The sequence below is a fragment of the Muscardinus avellanarius genome (assembly GCF_963383645.1).
Source record: "Muscardinus avellanarius genome assembly, chromosome: 3".
NCBI classification, from domain to species: Eukaryota; Metazoa; Chordata; class Mammalia; order Rodentia; family Gliridae; genus Muscardinus; species Muscardinus avellanarius.
In genome coordinates, this window is record NC_137788.1 from 7,357,607 (window position 1) to 7,378,472 (window position 20,866).

The 20,866-nt window shown below is 57.6% G+C and overlaps 1 protein-coding gene across 5 annotated transcripts; it reads left to right on the plus strand.

The window, feature by feature from the left end:
* Positions 1–693: 693 nt before the first annotated feature.
* On the plus strand, positions 694–18,983 carry PIK3CD (phosphatidylinositol-4,5-bisphosphate 3-kinase catalytic subunit delta; the record flags this gene model as incomplete). Of its 5 annotated transcripts, none has more annotated exons than XM_080690400.1 (22): positions 694–834; positions 5,932–6,160; positions 6,240–6,469; positions 7,903–8,082; positions 8,343–8,492; positions 8,851–8,940; positions 10,722–10,943; positions 11,468–11,564; positions 11,655–11,785; positions 12,080–12,130; positions 12,500–12,667; positions 12,726–12,856; positions 12,989–13,132; positions 13,316–13,415; positions 13,514–13,692; positions 13,776–13,888; positions 14,383–14,461; positions 15,291–15,458; positions 17,308–17,431; positions 17,506–17,651; positions 17,934–18,066; positions 18,846–18,983. In XM_080690400.1, the coding sequence occupies 22 exons, from the start codon at positions 694–696 to the stop codon at positions 18,981–18,983; spliced, it is 3,144 nt and encodes a 1,047-aa protein (XP_080546526.1). The 5 variants fall into 5 exon arrangements, with proteins under 5 accessions (XP_080546526.1, XP_080546528.1, XP_080546527.1 ...); XM_080690402.1 differs by having other exon boundaries at positions 12,735–12,856; XM_080690401.1 differs by having other exon boundaries at positions 12,503–12,667.
* Between the last annotated feature and the right edge of the window lie 1,883 nt (positions 18,984–20,866).

Here is a 20,866-nt window from a genome sequence, read left to right on the forward strand (position 1 = left end):
GGGGGCATTCTATTTCTGAGCTATACCCCCAACCCAACTTTCTTCTTCTTCTTCTTCTTCTTCTTATTATTATTATTATTATTATTTCTTTTGCGGGTCTGGGGGTGGAACCCAGAGGCATTTGACCTCCAAGCTACACCCCCTGCCCAAATTTTTATTCTTCATTTTGAAACAGGGTCTCACTGAGTTGCAAAGGGCCTCACTAAGTAGCTGAGGCTGTCTGCGAACCAGGATCCTCCTGTCTCAGCCTCCCAAATGCTGGGATGACAAGCGTGCGCCACCACGTCCGGCTTTTTATTCTTATTTTGAAACAGGGTCTCACTAGGTTGCTAAGTCTCACTGCCTGCTGAGGCCGTCCTTGAACCTGCGATCTTCTTGTTTTAGCCTCCCCGGTACCAGGATCACAAGCGGGCACCACCACGCCCAGCATGGCTAGAAAGTCTCCAAGAATCACAGCCTTGGGTCTTTCAGTCCCTAGCTGTCTGCCACCCCGTGGGAGGCGAGCTCTGTGTGCCCGGGGCGGCGAGGACTCAGCCCGACACACTGCTGCCGAGCCCCACATACTGTGACCCAAGGACTCGCCCGCACACCTGGGTAGATACTGTGACCCAAGGACTCGCCCGCACACCTGGGTAGCTCATTTTGCCTGTTTTCCCTTCAGGTCAACTGGCCACTGAGGAGTGAGGAGGCAGGATGCCCCCAGGGGTTGACTGCCCCATGGAATTCTGGACCAAGGAGGAGAATCAGAACGTGGTGGTCGACTTCCTGCTGCCCACAGGCGTCTACCTGAACTTCCCTGTGTCCCGCAATGCCAACCTCAGCACCATCAAGCAGGTATCTCCGAAGCCTGGTCCTCCGGCCTGGGGGCTCAGAAAGTCAGAAAGACAGAACGACACATTGTTTCTCAGACTTGAGATCCTCACATACAAATTTTAAAAGACCAGTGGCAGCCGGATATGGTGAAGCAGGCTTGTCATCCCAGCATTCGGGAGGCTGAGACAGGAAGATGGCGGTTCGCGGACAGCCTCAGCTACTTAGTGAAGCCCTGTGCAACTCAGTGAGACCCTGTTTCAAAATAAAGAATAAAAAATAGGACTGGGGGTGTAGCTTGGAGGTAGAATGCCCCTGGGTTCCATCCCCAGGATCACAAATATAAATAAATAAATACATAAATACAAAATACATAAAATAGACCTGGGGTTATGTATAGCTCAGAGGTAGAATGTTACTGCGTTCATTCCCCAGTGTAAAAAAAAAAAAGGATATAATCCCCTCGCTTGGGAGGCAGATATAGGAGGATCACGCAGGTTCGAAGCCAGCCGTGCGCGCTGGCTTAGGAGGCCCTGTTTCCAAATAAAAATGTAAAAATAGGTCTGGGAGTGTAGCCCGGAGATAGAAGGGCTTCCAGGAACCCCAGTACCACCAAAAAAAAAAAAAAAAAAAAAAAAGAATGTCCAAGAAATGTTTAAAACTTGCGGTTACACTCCACTTACTATCCTAAAGTGAGCTGCCGCGGTAGCAGGGTCTGTCTCTCCTCAAGATGGCGGCTGGAGTGGTTACCGATGGCCCCAGGGTGAGCTCTGAGCGGCTCCAGCGCTGGCCGCCATCGGACCTGTGACCACAGTGTCATTTTGGGGAGCCTTCCACAGCCACCGAAAAGCCATCTAGGTGCTCACCTTTACAGATGTTGCCACCAGAGTGAGCCTCAGCCTTGGAAAAGGTTTTGGTCTTTCTGCGAGTAAGTTTCAGAATGAATTACTGAGTCAAAGCCTTAAACATGCCGGGCGTGGTGGCGCATGCTTGTAATCCCTGAGCTTGGGAGGCGGAGGCAGGAGGATCCTGCAGGTTCGAAGCCAGCCTCTGCTACTTAGTGAGACCCTGTTTCCAAATAAATTATAAAATAGGGCTGGAGGTGTAGCCCAGAGGCAGAATGCCTCTGGGTTCCATCCCCAGTACCACAAAAAAAAAAAAAAAAAAAAAAAGTCTTAAACATCTGGATAGATAGTCTTTGGTAGATACTGTCTTGTGACTTTTGGAGGCTTTGAGCCACTTATGAAATCTAGAATCTAACGGTCATGCCTTGGGCTGCCAGAGGGTGAGACTGTATTGCAAAAAATTTAAAACTATAATTGGAGCCAGGCATACTGGCGCACGTTTGTCATCCCCGCGCTTGGGAGGCTGAGACAGGAGGATCGCGCAGGTTCGAAGCCAGCCTCAGCTGCTTAGTGAGGCTCTCGGCAACTTAGTGAGTTGCTGAGACCCTGTTTCAAAAAAAAAAAAAAAAAATACAAAATGGGTCTGGGAGTATAGCTCAGAGGTAGAAAGCCTCTGGGTGCCACCCCAGTACCACCAAAATAAATAAATAAATAAAACTATAATTGGGAACAGAAAAACAAAAATGATAGACCAGTGAACCAGCCTTGAGAGGTTTCTTTTCTTTTCTTTTCTTTTTTATGGTGGTGGTGCTGGGGATTGACCCAGGGACATTCTGTTACTGAGCTTCATCCGCAGCTCTTTTTTATTTTTATTTTTATTTATTTATTTATTTATTTTGGTGGTACTGGGGTTCCTGGAAACCCTTCTACCTCCGGGCTATGCTCCTAGACCTATTTTTATACTTTTTTAAAATTTGGAAACAGGGTCTCCTAAGCCAGCGCGCGCGGCTGGCTTCGAACCTGTGCGATCCTCCTGTCTCCGCGGGGATGACAGGCGTGGCCACCACGCCCGGCGTTCCCCAGCTCTTTTAATTATTTTTTGTTGTTGTTGTTGTTTTGGTCTTGCTAAATTGCTCGCTCCGATTGTACTTGCAATCCTCCTGCCTCAGCCTCCCAAGTACCAGGATTACAGGCGTGTGCCAACACAATCTGCTCTGGTCTGTATTAGTTATTATGTTTATTAGGGTTGTTTTTATGGAATGAGCTTGGCTTATATCTTCTGGCATTATGATTGTAAGCATGTGTAACTATGCCCAGTCCTGAGAGATTTCTTTAAAGATTAAATGTCAGCTAGGTGCATTTTTGTAATTCCAGTGCCACAAACATAAATAAATACATAGGGCGAGGGATGTGGCTCGGTGGTAGCATACCACTAGATTTGATCCTCAGTGCCCCCCCAAAAAAAAGAAAGAAAAGAAAGAGAAGAAAGATATTTAGGAAAAGAAAGAAAAAAATTACCAGCCACGTCATGGCCAGCCTCAGAAATTTAGTGAAGTCCTCCACAAATTAGTAAGACCCTGTTTCAAAAATAAAAAATAAAAAAGGGCTGGGGGTATAGCTCAGAGGTAACATGCCCCTAGGTTCAATCCCCAGTACCAAAAAAAAAATGTATTTTTCCCCTACTATAAAAGTAAATATGGACACATTAAAATTTATAAAAACAGCCAGAAGCCAGGCGTGGTGGCACACTCCTGTAATCCCAGCACTTGGGAGGCTGAGACAGGAGGATCGCGCAGGTTGGAAGCCAGCCTCAGCTACTTAGGCTCTCAGCAACTTAGTGAGACCCTGTTTCCAAATAAAGTATAAAATAGGTCTGGGAGTGTAACCTAGAGGTTTCAGAAAGCCCCTGGGTCCCCCCCCCCAATACTCCACACACACACACACACAAAAAAAAAAAAAAAAAAAAAAAAAAAAAAAAAAAACCAGCCAGGCTGAGTGACACATGCCTATAATCCCAGCAACTCAGGAGGCTGAAACAGAGGGATCGTTAGTTCAAGGCCAGCCCAGGCAATTTAGCAAGACTCTATTATCAAAATAAAAAATAAAAGGGCTGGGAGCTGGGCATGATGGCACACACATGGAATCCCAGTACTTGGTAGGCAGAGCAGGAGGATCACAGGTTTGAGGACAGCCTCAGCACGCAGTGAGATTGTCATTAACCTAGTGAGACGCTGTTTCAAAAATAAAAATTTAAAAAAAGGGCTGGGGTGTAGTTTGGTGGTAGAATGCCCCTGGCATTCAATCCTCAGTGCCACAAACATAAATAAATAGGGCTAAACATAAATAAATAGTGGCCGCTGGCCCCGGCATCGGCCTAACCCCTCGGCAGGCTCTGATCCAGGCCTCGGAGGCCTCAGTAGCAGCCTTGCCTCACGGAAGGCTCCGATGCCGGCTGCTGGTCCCAGCACCAGCCTAACCCCTTGGAAGACTCCAATCCTGGCCTCGGAGGCCCCGGCACCAGCCTTGCCTCGCAGCAGGCTCCAATGCAGGCCGGAACCCAGGGGCATTCTAACTCCGAGCTTCACCCCAGCCTATTTATATTTTATTCTTTTTTTTTTTTTTTTTTTTTTTTTTTTTGCGGGTCTGTGGATAGAACCCAGGAACATTCGACCTTCAAGCTACACCGCCTGCCCTATTTTTTATTCTTTATTTTGAGACAGGGTCTCACTAAGTTGCCGAGGGCCTCACTAAGTAGCTGAGGCTGCCTGCAAACCGCGATCCTCCAGTCTCAGCCTCCCGAATGCTGGGATTACAAGCGTGCGCCACCATGCCCGGCATATTTTATTCTGATTTGGGTCTCCCTACAGTGTAGAGGCTGGCCTTGGACCTGTGATCCTCCCGTCTCAGCCTCCTAAGTACTGGGATTACAGACCAGCACTACCATGCCCTGCTCCGGTCTGTATTCATTATTATGCTCGTTGCGGTTGTTTTTATGAATGGACTTGAATCTGTTGTCTTACAGCGTGAGGCCTGCCCCTCAGTCTCACACCTGGACTGAGCTCCCTGTTTAAAGCCGGATGCTAGACTCCACCAGGATACCTCACCCAGAGGGCGTGAGACATTGACAGCCCTCGCCCAGCACTGCCCATTTATTTATCCTTTCTGTACGGAGATTGAACGTAGAGAGGCTCTACCATTGAGGTACAGCCCCAGTGACAGTCTCACTAATAACCCAGGCTGGCCATGAACCTGTAATCCTCCTGCCTCAGACTCCTGAGGGGCTGGGATTACAGGCATTCACCACCACGCCTGGGGGGGGTGTAACTCAGAGGTAGAATGTCCAGGGTTCATTCCCTCGTCCCAAAAAATAAAATAATAAAAACCAGCTGGGCGTGGTGGCGCATGCCTGCAGTCCCAGTACTTGGGAGACTGACATGGGACTTTAGTGAGACTCTCAACAACCTAGGAAGACCCTGTTTAAAAAAAAAAAAAAAATTGCCAGGCATGGTGGCACACGCTTGTAATCCTAGTACTTGGGAGGCTGAGACAGGAGGATCGTGGTTTGTGGACAACCTCAGCTACTACTTAGTGAGGCTTTTTGTAACGCAGTGAGACCCTGTTTAAAAAAAAAAGACTAGAAAATACGGCTGGCGGTGTTGCTCAGAGGTGAATGCCCCTGGGTTCCATCCCCAGTGCTGCAAAAAATAAATTAATTAATAAAATAAAATAAAATATTTTTAAAGGGCTGGGGGTGGAGCTTAGAGGTAGAATGCCCCTGGGTTCAGTCTCCAGTACCATGCACACACAAAAAAACTCCAACAAGAGCCGGGCGCGGTGGCGCACACTTGTCATCCCCGCGCTTGGGAGGCCGAGACAGGAGGATCGCGCAGGTTCGAAGCCAGCCTCGCTGGCGTAAGAGACCCTGTTTCCAAATAAAATATAAAATAGGTCTGGGAGTGTAGCCCGGAGGTAGAAGGGTTCCATCCCCAGTACCACCAACGAAAAAAGAAAAAAGAAAAAAAGAAACCCAAGGTGGGTGATGATTGGCTGGCGCGCCTGAAGGTCATGTCCACCCGTCCCTCTGGGCAGCCTGGGCGGTCCACGGCCCGCGGGGGAGAGGAGGGACAGTGAGCCCGTGTGCCACATGGCCGGTCCCGGGGTCTGAGCGGCCGGCTCTTTGGGGCTCCTCCGCCTCCCGTGCAGGCCGTGCGGGGGTCCGCGGGCTGGCGGCCGCCCTGCACCTGCATCCCGGCAGCTGAGCGCCACTGTCCCCCAGGTGCTGTGGCACCGCGCGCAGTACGAGCCGCTCTTCCACATGCTCAGCGACCCCGAGGCCTACGTGTTCACCTGCGTCAACCAGACGGCGGAGCAGCAGGAGCTGGAGGACGAGCAGCGGCGGCTCTGCGACGTGCAGCCCTTCCTGCCCGTGCTGCGCCTGGTGGCCCGCGAGGGCGACCGTGTCAAGAAGCTCGTCAACTCGCAGATCAGCCTCCTCATCGGCAAAGGTACCTCTGCCGGGCGGCCGGGCCCGCACCTGGCCGCGCCCCGTGATGACCCCGCTCCTCCCGCCCGCCCGACCTCCAGGCCTGCACGAGTTTGACTCCCTGCGGGACCCCGAGGTGAACGACTTCCGAGCCAAGATGCGCCAGTTCTGCGAGGAGGCGGCCGCGCGCCGGCAGCAGCTGGGCTGGGAGGCCTGGCTGGAGTACAGCTTTCCCCTGCAGCTGGAGCCGGCCGCCAGGAGCCGGGGGGCCGGCGCGCTGCGGGTGCCCAGCAGGGCGCTGCTGGTCAACGTCAAGTTCGAGGGCAGCGAGGTGAGTCTGCGGTCGCAGGTCCACAAGGGACCTTCTACTGTCAAACGCGCCAGTCATCCGCGACCCCCAGGACCCCCCCTCAGTAGCACCCGATGAGATCTCAGTGCCTGGGAGACAGGCGGGGGAGCACTGCAGGTTTGAGGACGGTCTCAGCAATTTAGCGAGAGCCTCTGCAACTCAGTGAGACCTGTTTCACAATTTTAAAAAGGGCAGCCAGGTGTGGTACTACACGCTTGTAATCCCAGTTACTTGGGAGGCTGAGATAAGAGGATCACAGGTTTGTGCCAGCCTCAGCAATTTAGTGAGGCCCTCGGCAACTCAGTGAGACCCTGTTTCACAGTTTTAAAAGGGGCAGCCAGGCGTGGTGGCACATGGTTGTAATCCCAGTTACTTGGGAGGCTGAGATAAGAGGATCACAGGTTCGTGCCAGCCTCAGCAACTTAGTGAGGCCCTCGGCAACTCAGTGAGACCCTGTTTCAAAATAAAATAATAAAAGGGCTGGAGATATAGCTCAGAGGTAGAATGCCCCTGAGTTCTATCCCCAGTACCACAAAAAATGCATAAAAAAAAAAAAGAGCCAGGCGTGGTGGCGCACGCTTGTAACCCCAGCATTTGGGAGGCGGAGACTGAAGGATGAGGGTTCGCAAACAGCCTCATCTACTTAGTGAGGGTCCTTGCAACTCAGTGAGACCCTGTTTCAAAAATAAAGAAAAAAAATAGGATTGGGGGTGTTGCTCAGAGGTAGAATGCCCCTGGGTTCCGTCCCCAATACCACAACACACACACACACACACACACACACACACACACACACATACTTTAAAAAAGAAAGCTGAGTGTCGCAGCACATGCTTGGAGTCCCAGCATTTGGGAGGCTGAGACAGGAGGACCACTGTTTGCGGACAGTCTCAGTACTCAGTGAGGTCCTTTGCCACTCAGTGAGACCCTGTTTCAAAATAAAGAATAAAAAATAGGGCTGGAGGTGTCGTTTGGAGGTAAAAAGCCCCTGGGTTCCACCCCATAAAATAATAAATAAAAGAAGGCCTTTGGGTTCAGTCCCTGGTACCACCCCCCCACACGCACGCACGCACGCACGCACACACGCACGCACGCACACGGCTGGGTGGAGCTCAAGGTTCCATCTTCACTACAGAAAATAACTGAGTAGCATCTGGCACACGAGGGGCTTAGCTGAACTTCTCGCCACAAGATCAGCGAGACCGACGAGCCAGAGTGTGGATCCCCGGCCCACTCGTTCATTAAACAAGTTTTCCTCGTGTCAGGTGGATGTCTCCACCCATCACTTCCCTACACCCTGTCCCCACGGGGCTCCCATTCGGGGGCCAGAGCTACCTAAGAAAGGCACACGCAGCCACCCCTGCAGCCCGGAGCCCTTGGGCCTGCAGGGCAGCGCTGACCTCCCCTTCCCGCAGGAGAGCTTCACCTTCCAGGTGTCCACCAGGGACATGCCCCTGGCCCTGATGGCCTGCGCCCTGCGCAAGAAGGCCACAGTGTTCCGGCAGCCCCTGGTGGAGCAGCCCGAGGCCTACACGCTGCAGGTGAACGGGAGGCAGGAGTACCTGTACGGCAGCTACCCCCTCTGCCAGTTCCAGGTGAGGCCGCGGGCCCTCCACGCTCCAGCTGGGGGCGGGGTGGGGCTGGCGGGCTGGACATTGTCCTCTCAAGTCTGGTAGCCAGGCCTTGGGGGTCGCTGCGAGAGCACCCCCTGGCTGGGCTGGCTGGAGGGGCTCCCTCTTCAGCTCGCAGAAAGAATCGGCGGGAGGCCTGGCAGTGCCTGGGGAAGTCCCTGGGTAGCCATCTGCCCAGGGGTTGGGCGGGCCAGCTCAGCACCTCACCGTGCACCCCCACCCAGTACATCTGCAGCTGCCTGCACAGCGGACTCACGCCCCATCTGACCATGGTACACTGCTCCTCCATCCTCGCCATGCGGGACGAGCAGAGCAACCCCGCGCCCCAGGCCCAGAAGCCCCGCACCAAGCCGCCCCCCATTCCCGTGAAGAAGGTTAGGCGGCCCCCGTCCCCCACCACCTGTCCTCCAACCCTAGGCCAGCACCCTGGGGCCAGCTGCGGATCCAAGGGGACCTTGGTGGGTCTGGACCCTGGGGAGCCAGAATGGCCGACGCCTGGGCCCCAGTCCAAGCTGCTTGGGCCCCCCGGGGCCACGCCCCAGGGCCGCTGACTTCTCTCCTGCAGACCTCAGGAGTACTGGGACCCCTGGGTACCTGGGTGCTGGGTTTTCCAGCAAGGGATAGTGTTGGGGACGAGTGTCTGAGCCTCGCTGCACCCCGTGGCCCTCTGTCTAAGCGTCCCGATGTGGCCCAGCCCGGCCATCAGCAGTGAGCCTGCGCCCTCCTCCCCAGCCCTCCTCCGTGTCCCTCTGGTCCCTGGAGCAGCCGTTCTGCGTCCAGCTGATCCAGGGCAGCAAAGTGAACGCTGATGAGCGGATGAAGGTAGGCCCCCCACCAGGTGAGGGAGCGGAGTGTTTTTTGCACAAGCAAGGTGTCTGTGGCCTAAGGGGTGGCGGAGGAAGAGAGTGGGAGGTGTCACGCGAAAGCCACCTGACCACATTACCCGGCCTCCCTGCCCGGAGCGGCTGTGAGCCTCTTCAAAACAGGAAGAGGGGAGGGAGCCGGCCGGCCAGGGAGGCCGATTCGTGGAAGTCTGGGCCTGGCGGCTTCTGGGTACTGGGCTCTGGTGGAGGTGGGGGTGGTGGCCCAGGCTCCGAGGAAGCATAGTCAGGAGGTGTTGGGGGAGGAGGAGCTGGCCCGGAGTGCGTGCTCCCTGGGAGCACCTGGTGGTGCCCACAGCCAGGGAGGAGCGCTCGCTCGGGGCTCTTGCTGCCCTGTTTTTTTTGTTTTTTGTTTTTTGTTTGGTGGTACTGCAGGTGGAACCCAGGGGCTTTTCTACCTCTGGGCTATACTCCCAGACCTATTTTCTATTTTATTTGGAAACGGTCTCACTAAGTTGCCGAGAGGCCTCGCTAAGTAGCTGAGGCTGGCTTCGAACCTGTGTGATCCTCCTGTCTCAGCCTCCCAAGCGCGGGGATTACAAGTGTGCGCCACCACGTCCGGCATTGCTGCCCTGTTTTCTGCGAAGCACTTCACACCCCCGTCCCCTCCCTCCATCCCAGAACCACCTGCCAGGTAGAGGGTCAGTCTGTTGGCCCATTGCTGGGACGTGGCGTCTCGCTCCATAGTCTGGGTGTCCTGCTCACTTTCTCGTGGCTTCCTCATACATGTGAGCAGGGCTGGGTGCTGGGGGGACTGTGGAGGATGGGATGCGAGGGGCAGGTTGGCAGGGTGGACCTGGAGGAGCTAGGGCAGGGACCTGTTTGGTGACAGTGAAAACCCTTCCCCACCTGGGGGTCATTAGACCTCAGTAGCAAATTGAGCCAGAGCGGGTTAAAGCCAGGAAGGCTGCCGGGCATGGTGGCTCACACCTGTAATTTCAGTACTTGGGAGGCTGAGACAGGAGGCTCTCAACAATTTAGGGAGATCCTGTTTTAATTGTGTGTGTGTGTGTGTGTGTGTGTGTGTGTGTGTGTGTGTGTTACTGGGATGGAACCCAGAGGCATTCTACCTCCAAGTGACACCCCCAGCCCAATTTTTTTTTTTTTTTTTTGGTGGTACTGGGGTTCCTGGAAGCCCTTCTACCTCTGGGCTACACTCCCAGACCTATTTTATTTTTGGAAACAGGGTCTCTTAAGCCAGTGCGGCTGACTTCGAACCTGCGCGATCCTCCTGTCTCCGCCTCCCAAGCGCGGGGATTACAAGCGTGCGCCACCACGCCCGGCGCCCAATTTTTTTTATTCTTTATTTTGAAGCAGGGTCTCACTGAATTGCAAAGGGCCTAAGTAGCTGAGGCTGTCCCTGAACCGCAAACCTCCTGTCTCAGCCTCCTGAATGCTGAGATTACAAACGTGCACCACCTTGCCTGGCTCTTTTTCAAATTTTAAAATAGAAGTTGGGCGTGATGGCACATGCTTGTAATCCTAATACTTGGGAGGCTGAGACAGGAGGATTGGGGGTGACCAGCCTCAGCTACTTAGGCCCTCTGCAACTTAGACCTTGTTTTAAAATGAAGAATAAAAAAATTGGGCTGAGGGTGTTGCTCAGAGGTCGAATGGCCCTGGGTTCCATCCCCAGCACCTCAAGAAAGTGGCTTGAGACCCACAGGAGGATGCGTGCCTGGGGGACGGGCCCTCAGCCTGCGCCTGGTGCCCCCCTCCCAGCTGGTGGTGCAGGCCGGGCTCTTCCACGGCAACGAGATGCTGTGCAAGACGGTGTCCAGCGCCGAGGTGAGCGTGTGCTCGGAGCCGGTGTGGGAGCAGCTGCTGGAGTTCGACATCAGCGTGTGCGACCTCCCGCGCATGGCCCGGCTCTGCTTCGCTCTCTACGCTGTGGTCGAGAAGGCGAAGAAGGCGCGCTCCACCAAGAAGAAGTCGAAGAAGGCGGTGGGTGGGCCTCAGCTGGCCAGCGCAGCCCGAGGAGGGGGCTCGGGAGGCCTGGGGACATCAGCCCTGCCCTGCCTGGTTTGGTCCATCCGGCCCAAGCCTGTGGTCCTGCAGCTCCCTGGGCGGAAGGACAGAAAGAAAGGCCCGAGTCCATGGCCACCCAGGAAGGGTGTGGCTTGGCCCCAAGCCCCTAGGATGTGATGGGCCCTCCCTGCCAGCTCCTGCGGAGTGCGCTCCAGGCGTGGCTGTCCAGGGGCTGCTCTGGAAGCTGGGAGTCAGGGTGCAGGCAGCAGTGGAGGGGGTCTAGCCGGCTTCATCATGCGACCCCCCACAAGAAAGAGGCAGTGAGTGGGTCCACCCCATCAGGCAGGGTCTCCTGGGTGTAGTTGGGAGACCCCCAGTGGGGTGTGAGACCACCTCAGCAGGCCTGGAAACCGGGCCCCCCTTTCGTGAACAAGTGATATGTGTGTGTGCCCGCGTGTGAGTGTGTGCACACATCCCTGACCTGCTGCTGGCCCCCCCAGGACTGCCCCATTGCCTGGGCCAACCTCATGCTGTTCGACTACAAGGACCAGCTCAAGACCGGAGAGCGCTGCCTCTGCATGTGGCCCTCTGTCCCAGGTGGGCCCAGCTCAGGGGCGGGGAGGTCCCGGGGAGGGGTCCCGGAGCTGCGGTGGTGGTCCCGGCGCAACTATCTGTCCCCACCTGCAGATGAGAAAGGCGAGCTGCTGAACCCCACGGGCACCGTGCGCAGCAACCCCAATACGGAGAGCGCCGCCGCCCTGGTCATCTGCCTGCCCGAGGTGGCCCCCCACCCCGTGTACTACCCCGCCCTGGAGAAGGTCAGTGGGGGCTCCCGGGCTCCCGGGCCTCGCTCCCGGCTGGCGGCCGCTCACCCGGCCGGTTTGGGGCTTTCTCGAGCCATGTGGCCGGCCAGGGGACGCGGGTGATGGCTGATGGCATCTCCGTCGCACGGCTGGTGGGCGGGACGCTCGCGGCACGGGGCGGGTAGGAGCCAGACGCCGCTGTGCCCAGGTGCCGCGAACATGGTTGGCATAGCGGCGGGGCGCGCTCGCTGGCCGGGGAGCCCCCCAGGCTGGCCAGGCCGGGGCACTGAGGGCGGCCGCTCATTGCAGATCCTGGAGCTGGGCAGGCACGGGGAGCGCGAGCCCGCCACGGAGGAGGAGGTGAGCCGGGCGGGGGCGGGGCGTGTGGGCGGGGCGTGGTGGTGGGCGGGGCGCGTGGCGGCGGGCGGGGTTTTGTGGGCGGGGCGCGGGCGGCGGGCGGGGTTTTGTGGGCGGGGCGCGTGGCGGTGGGCGTGGTTTTGTGGGAGGGGCGTGTTCGGTGGGCGGGGCGCGTGGCGGTGGGCGGGGTTTTGTGGGCGGGGCGTGTTCGGTGGGCGGGGCGCGTGGCGGCGGGCGGGGCGTGTTTGGTGGGCGTGGCGGCGTGGCGGCGGGCGGGGTTTTGTGGGCGGGGCGTGTTCGGCGGGCGGGGTTTTGTGGGCGGGGCGTGTTCGGCGGGCGGGGCTGGAGCCCACGGCTGCCGGCGCCCCTCAGCTGCTGCAGCTGCGGGAGGTCCTGGAGCGGCGGGGCTCGGGGGAGCTGTACGAGCACGAGAAGGACCTGGTGTGGAAGATGCGGCACGAGGTGCAGGAGCGCTTCCCAGAGGCGCTGGCCCGCCTGCTGCTCGTCACCAAGTGGAACAAACACGAGGACGTGGCGCAGGTGGGTGGGAGGGCGCGGGCCGCCGGCCCCCTGCCTCCCGCCACCGCCTGACTCCCAGCACCCCCAGATGCTGTACCTGCTGTGCTCCTGGCCCGAGCTGCCCGTCCTGAGCGCCCTGGAGCTGCTGGACTTCAGCTTCCCCGACTGCCACGTGGGCTCCTTCGCCATCAGGTCCCTGCGGAAGCTGACGTGAGTCCCGGCTCCTCGCCGAGGCGGCGCTGCCTGAGCCCTGGGAGTGGGCACCGGCGGGGACGAGCCCGGCCCGCTCCGGCCTCGCCGGCCCCTCTCCTCCCCACCCCAGCCAGCCTCCCGCCCCTGCAGGGACGACGAGCTTTTCCAGTATCTGCTGCAGCTGGTGCAGGTCCTCAAGTATGAGTCCTACCTGGACTGCGAGCTGACCAAATTCTTGCTGGACCGGGCCCTGGCCAACCGCAAGATCGGCCACTTCCTCTTCTGGCACCTGCGGTAGTGGATGCCCCTGGCCGGCTCCCGGGAACCCTAGGCAGTCCATGGGGGGAGAAGGGCTCGGGTCGGGGGACCTCCTCTTCCCAGCAGGTCCCGGTGTCCTGGCTGCCCTGGGTCTCACCGGGGCTACGGAGGGCCCCTGCAGCCCTGCCCAGCAACGCCCAGCCCCATCTGCCCCTCCAGATCCGAGATGCACGTGCCGTCGGTGGCCCTGCGCTTCGGCCTCATCATGGAGGCCTACTGCAGAGGCAGCACCCACCACATGAAGGTGCTGATGAAGCAGGTGAGGCCAGGGCGCCCCAGCTCCAGCCTGGCTCTGCTTTCTGGGATCCTTTAGGATCGCCAGGCCCCGGGCTGCTGCCCTTCCGCTCTGTCCACCAGGGGGAGGCACTGAGCAAGCTGAAGGCGCTGAACGACTTCGTGAAGGTGAGCTCGCAGAAGACCACCAAGCCCCAGACCAAGGAGCTGATGCACCTGTGCATGCGCCAGGAGACCTACCTCGAGGCCCTCTCCCACCTGCAGTCGCCGCTCGACCCCAGCACTGTACTGGCGGAAGTCTGGTGAGCCCCAGCCCAGCCCCGCGCCCGCCCCTCCCCGATGGGCCCCCGGGAGCCCCGCCGACACCCTGCTGTCTGGCCGGCAGCGTGGAGCAGTGCACCTTTATGGACTCCAAGATGAAGCCCCTGTGGATCATGTACAGCAGCGAGGAGGCGGGCAGCGCCGGCAGCGTGGGCATCATCTTTAAGAACGGGGATGGTAAGCTGGGGCGGGGGGGCGCACGCCTGTGATCCCAGTCCTTGGGAGACTGAGACGGGAGGATGATGGGTTCAAAGACAGCCTCAACAACTTAGTAAGAGCCTGTTTCAAAAAAAAAAAAAAAAAAAGGACTAGGGATGTAGCTCAAAGGTAGAATGCCAGCCGGGCGTGGGGGCGCACGCTTGTCATCCCAGCATTCGGGAGGCTGAGACAGGAGGATTGAGGTTCACAGACAGCCTCAGCTACTTAGTGAGGCCCTGTGCAACTCAGACCCTGTTTCAAAATAAAGAGTAAAAAATAGGGCTGGGGGTGTCCCTTGGAGGTAGAATGCCCCTGGATTCCATCCCCAGTACTGAAAAAAAAGGGGGGGGGCTGGTGAGCCAGGCGGGCCAGAACCCGCCCTGCCCGCCGTGGGTGTCTGAGGAGCCCTGGAGGTGAGTGAACCACAAGACAGAATGCAGAGACTCAGGAGCGGTTCCTTCTGGCCTCTGCAGATCTCCGCCAGGACATGCTGACCCTGCAGATGATCCAGCTCATGGATGTCCTGTGGAAGCAGGAGGGCCTGGACCTACGGTAGGCCCCTGGTCACCTCTCCGGGTGACAGATGACGGAGGCGCGAGGGATGGAACCCAGGGGCATGCTTCCTCCGAGCTACACCTCCAGCCCTATTTTAGTTTTGTTTTGAGACAGGGTCTTGCTAGGTTGATGAGAGTCTCACTGCATGCTGAGGCTGTCCTCAAACCGCGGTCCTCCTGTCTCAGACTCCCAAGTACCAGCCGAGCATGGTGGCGCACGCTTGTAATCCCAGCACTTGGGAGGCTGAGACAGGAGGATTGCACAGGTTCGAAGCCAGCCTCGGCTACTTAGTGAGGCTCTCAGCAACTCAGTGAGACCCTGTTTCCAATAAAATATAAAATAGGTCTGGGAGTGTAGCCCGGAGGTAAAAAGCTTCTGGGTTCCACCCCCAGTAACACCAAAAAAAAAAAAAAAACCCAAAACAAAAGACTCCCGAGTACTGGGATGACAGGTGTGCGCCTGGCTGAGCCTGTGCCTTTCGGGGAGTCCTGGGGCAAAGCCATCACAGTGTGGCGCCTGGGAAAAGGGCCGATCTCAGAAGAGCAGGGAGGCCATGGGGCAGCTGGAGGAGGGTGGGGAAGGAGGTCCTGGCACTCAGGACAGGTGTCAGTCCTATCTGGAGAAGTAGCGACATCTTCCTAGCTAACACGAACTTGGCCAAGATGTGCTCATCAGGTGCCAATGTCTCAGGCACCTTCCCTCGGGCCCAGCATCTTCCCCTCCTCTCAGCATCAGCACCGGCAGCATCTCTGTGGCTCTTGGGGGCCCGGCAGCCCCAGAGCCCCCTTGATGGTGGCATTTGCTGTCCCTCCCCCTGCCCGCCTAGGATGACCCCCTACGGCTGCCTTCCCACCGGCGACCGCACGGGCCTCATCGAGGTGGTCCTCCACTCGGACACCATCGCCAACATCCAGCTGAACAAGAGCAATATGGCCGCCACGGCCGCCTTCAACAAGGACGCCCTGCTGAACTGGCTCAAGTCCAAGAACCCCGGGTAGGTCTCGGCCAGGCGGATGCCTGTGGAAAGAGGTGTTTAGCTGGGCGTGGTGGCGCACGCTCATAATCCTAGTACTTGGGAGGCTGAGACAGGAGGATCGCAGGTTGGAGAGCAGCCTCAGCAAATAGTGAGACTCATCAACCTAGCAAGACCCTGTTTCAAAATAATAAAAAATAGGGCTGGGGATGTAGCTCAGAGATAGGTGTAGCTGGGTTTAATCCCCAGGAAAGAAAAAAAGAAAAGAAAGAGCGGCCAGGTAGGCAGCGGCTGCCCTGCGGCCCACCAGCCCCGGCCCACGGCCCCTCCCTGCGCAGCGCCAGCTCCGTCTCCACCTTCCCTCTCCCAGCTGTTCCACATTGACTATGGTCACTTCCTAGTGGCACATATTTGTAATCCCAGCATCTGGGAGGCTAAGACAGGAGGGTCAAGGTTCGCGGACAGCCTCAGCTACTTAGGGAGGACCTTTGCAACTCAGTGAGACCCTGTTTTGAAATAAAGAATAAAAAATAGGGCTGGAGGTATACCTCAAAGCTAGAATGCCCCTGGATCTCATCCTCAGTACTGGAAAAAAAAAATCCCACAAAGAATAAAATAAAATAAAATAGGAGCCGGACGTGGTGGCGCACGCTTGTAATCCCAGCGCTTGGGAGGCTGACAGGAGGATCACACAGGTTCGAAGCCAGCCTCAGCTACTTAGTGAGGCTTTCAGCAACTTAGTGAGACCCTGGTTCCAAATAAAGTATAAAATAGGTCTAGGAGTGTAGCCTGGAGGTAGAAAAGCCCCTGGGTTCCATCACACACACAAAAAAAATAGGGCTGGGAGTGTATCTTGGAGGTAGAATACCCCTGGGTTCAGTCCCCAGTAGTGCAAGAAATAAAATAAAATAGGGTTAGAGGTACAGAGATAGAACACCTGGATTCAATTTCCAGCACCAAAAAAAAAAAAAAAAAGGAAAGGAAAAAGAAAGCATAAGGTCTTAAAAGAAGCACAAGCCAGGCGTGGTGGCGCACGCTTGTAATCCCCGCGCTTGGGAGGCTGAAACAGGAGGATCACACGGGTTCGAAGCCAGCCTCAGCTACTTAGTGAGGTTCTCAGCAACTTAGTGAGACCCTGTTTCCAAATAAAATATAAAATAGATCTGGAGTATAGCCCGGAGGTAGAAAGCCCCTGGGTTCCACTCCCAGTGCCACCCAAAAAAAAAAAAAAAAAAAAATTAAAAGCACCATTTGCCGGGTGTGGTGGCACACACTTGTAATCTGAGTACTTAGGAGGCTGAGACAGGAGGACTGCAGGTCCGTGGCCAACCTCTGCAACTAGTGAGGCCCTTTGCAACTTAGTGAGACTGTTTCAAAATAAAAAGAATAAAAAAATAGGGCTGGGGGGTGGAACTCAGAGGTAGAATGCCCCTGGCTTCGATCCCCAGTTCTTAAAAAAAAAAAAAAAAAAAAAAAACAAGCACCATTTACTCCGGGCCTGTGAACCGGCAGCTCGAGTGGGCTCTGTTGAGTTCTGCTGCGCTTGCCTGGAACCCCTTACGCACAGCTATCATCCGGGGCTTTGCCCAGCCAGGCAGGGGTAGGGGGCCTCAGGCGCGTGCGCGGGCCCTGGCCGCAGCTGTGCCTCTGCACGGGCGGCTCCTCTGCAGTGGACCCGCCTCAGCGTCCCTCCAGGGCGTGTGCTCGAGCCCTCCAAGTGTCCAGGGCCCGGGCCCTGGAAGAGTGGCCTCCGCCTTCTGTTGATGAAAGCGCGTCCCGTCCCAAGGCCGACTGGAGCGGAGGGGCAGCAGACGGCCTCCTGGCAGAAGGGGCCGACCAGGTGCAGCCTGGCTTCCATCTTCCCACCCAGGGAGGCCCTGGACCGAGCCATCGAGGAGTTCACCCTGTCCTGTGCCGGCTACTGCGTGGCCACCTACGTGCTGGGCATCGGCGACCGACACAGCGACAACATCATGGTCCGCGAGAGCGGCCAGGTAGGCAGCGCTGCCCCGCCCGCCCGCCCCGGCCCGCCCGCGCGCCAGCTCCCGCTCCACCTTCCCTCTCCCAGCTGTTCCACATCGACTTTGGTCACTTCCTGGGGAATTTCAAGACCAAGTTTGGAATTAACCGCGAGCGGGTCCCCTTCATCCTCACCTACGACTTCGTCCACGTCATCCAGCAAGGCAGGACGAACAACAGCGAGAAATTTGAAAGGTGAGGGGGCCAGGTCCGGCCTAGCCTCAGCCCGCGGCCTCCCTTCCTGACCCACCCTGGGATTGCCGCTGGGTTTGGGGCATGTCTCTGCCGTCTCGGCAGGAGCACCCCAATCCTGGATGCCGTTTGGGGGCAGTGTGGGAGAGGTGGGCTTGGGCCCGGGGATCAGCTGGAGGAATCGGCGGCCTTGTTCACAATCGCTACCCAGGCGAGGCAGACCCAGGGCTTGGGGGTGCCAGGACTTGGGAGCCCCGCCCCCACTGCCCTGCCTCGGCCTCGCAGGTTCCGGGGCTACTGTGAGCGGGCCTACACCATCCTGCGGCGCCACGGGCTCCTCTTCCTCCACCTCTTCGCCCTGATGAGGGCGGCAGGCCTGCCTGAGCTCAGCTGCTCCAAAGACATCCAGTACCTTAAGGTAGGGGTCAGTGCCACGCCAGGCAGGAGGCTGGGCCGCGGGCACCCCCTCCCGGGGCCTGTCCTGGCAGCACGGGGACGCTGCTGGCGTGGCCTTTGTGCAGTTCCGGGCTGCGCAGTGGGGGCAGGCGGGAAGTGGCCCCACAGCGGCAGGTGTGGTCAGTAGTGTCTTCAGTGTTTTCCGGGTGCACCAGGGCGGCATGGGATAGGGTTCCTTCTATGTGTTACAAGACGCCTTTCTTTTGAAGATGGTTCGTGGACGGTGAGGGCCGGGGCTGCAGGCCCTGTCGGGCATTTTCTAGAGCTGCTGCCCCCTCCTCTGGCCTCCCGCCAGCCCCCAGGGCTCCGGGGCCAAGACTCCTCTGGCATGTTGACCTGAGGGTGGACCAGGGCACCTGTCTGGGTTTGGGGTCACATGAGTTTTGCGGGGGGAGATGTGGGTGGCCCTCTAACTCTCTGAGTATACTTGGGATTGAACCTCGGGGCATTCTACCTCCAAGCTACACCCTCAGTCCTGGTTCCTATTCTTTCTTTTGAAACAGGGTCTCACTAAGTTGCAAAGGGGTTCACTAGGTAGCTGAGGCTGTCTGCGAACCCTGATCCTTCTAAGCCTCCCAAATGCCGGGATCACGAGCGTGCGCCACCACGCCGGCTCGTGCACTTCTTATTCAGGGTTTCGAGTACACGGAGGCGCAGGAATCCGGGGAAGCAGGGCGGCCGTGGACACGGCAGGGACGGGGCCCTTGTGTTGATGCCGCTGTGGGTGGTTCTCCGTCCCAGGACTCCCTGGCGCTGGGGAAGACGGAGGAAGAGGCGCTGAAGCACTTCCGCGTGAAATTCAACGAAGCCCTGCGGGAAAGCTGGAAGACCAAAGTGAACTGGCTGGCGCACAACGTGTCTAAGGACAACCGGCAGTAGCGGCCGCCGGCCTGCTCCCGGCCTCAGAGAAGCAGGCGCTGAGGAGCAGGCACCCTCCGTGTCCTAGCAAGGGCCTCGGGGCCTGCACTGCACCTCGTGGGGAAGAACCACACGATTGCCTTCTGTTTACACTGGTTATTTATTTGACTTGAAATGTTTAAGGAACGAAACAGCCATAAATGGAAAGGTGCCCTTGCGCGGGCGCCGAGTCCCCGACTGGATCCTGAGCGGCGGCACCTCGCGGCCGGGCCTCGCTCTCACCGTGGACGGTCACCCCTCGTCTTCCGTGGCGGGCCGGCCTGGCACAGGCTGCTCTCCTTCCCGGAGCCTCTCTCCCGGCTCCCACCGACTGCCCGGGTCTCAGTGCCCAGCGGTCCAGGCAGGACCCTCGGTCTCAGCTCACCTTCCGCCACCTCGGGAGGCCCACCCCGCGCGTCCTCCGCTGACCACGTCCGCGGCGGCTCCCAGGAAGCCGGGGTGCCCTCCAGACTCAGGGACACTTGCTCTCCACTGCTGAAGTGACTCGCGGGTACGGCACGTCCTCACCTCTTTTATTTGCGGGTAAGATAGTCACAGCTTAACTATTTCCTGAACCTCCGGCCGGGGAAGAGCCAGCCTCCACGTGTGACATATGCCGGGCCTCAGATGTGCTGAGAGCTTCATTCAGTGCGCCCTGGCCCCAGATCAAGGTCAGAGGGGTCAGAGTGGAGCCTCTGCGCAGTGATCTGTTAGAGGCCTTCAAAGCAGCTTTAATGAAGGGATGGGACTCCATCTCCCCCAGAGCTTCCATCTTTAAGAACCTGGGTGGAGCTGGGCGTGGTGGCACATGCCTATAATCTTAGTTAGTACTTGGGAGGCTGAGACAGGAGGATTGCAGGTTCAAGATCAGTCTCAGCAACTTAGCAGGACTCTCAGCAACGTAGTGAGACCCCCGTTTCAAAATTAAAATAATAATAATTAAAAAGGGCTGGGAGTATCGCCTGGCTAGAACGGCCCTGGGTTTAAAGAACCTGCTTGGAGTGGTAACAGACTGTGGGCGCGAGGAGCAGGTAGAGCTGTCTGCTCTGACAGCGCTTAGTTTGATGTGGTGCGGGCTTAGTCTTGGGCCTCCCAAATAAGAGCAGCTTCTAACAGTGCAGGTTCCTGGTGCCCCGGCAGCCTTCCGAAGCCCACTCTGGCTTTTAAAAGTGGGCAGGGACAGAGCTCAGCAGTAGAGTGCATGCTTAGCACGCATGATAGACTAGCAGCTGACGGGGACATGGGGCCCACCGTAGCCCTCTTGGGAGTCTCCTGCGACGCCGCAGGGCCAGCAGCCATGCCCCCTCCGCAGCCCAGGGCACGCTGACAAGGGAGAGTGGGTGGCAGCCTCTGCGGACTGGCAGGGGCAAGCAGCGCGGAGGCTGCCGCAGCGTGCTGCCTCGTCTGCGGGAGCCGGCAGCCACATTCTTCTTCCCAACCAAGTGCTGACACTCGCGGCCCCTCCCGCTCTGTGATTGGAAAAGCCACGTGTGCGTATGTGTGTCGTTATTTATCGCCGCAGAGGCCGCACGCCCTCGGCAGCCTCTGGTTTGGGCATCTGGTCTGTGGGCCTGGCGAGAATATTTTCTATTTTTTTAAGTCATTTCATGTTTGTGTACGGGGAAGGGCGAGTTCAGTATCACTGATGTGGGCTGAAACGGCAACCTTGACGGTAAAGGCAGGTGGAAAAAATAAAAGCCTCAGTGTGTTCTTATGTTCTCGGCTCCGAAACGCGGGGAGGAAGGGCTCGAGGAAGGACGGACAGAACACAGACCCCCTCCGGCTGGAGTTAGACCAGAGCTTTATTGTAGTGTATACACTTTCCGACCTAGCATCTATATACACATCTGAAAGGGGCGGCGACA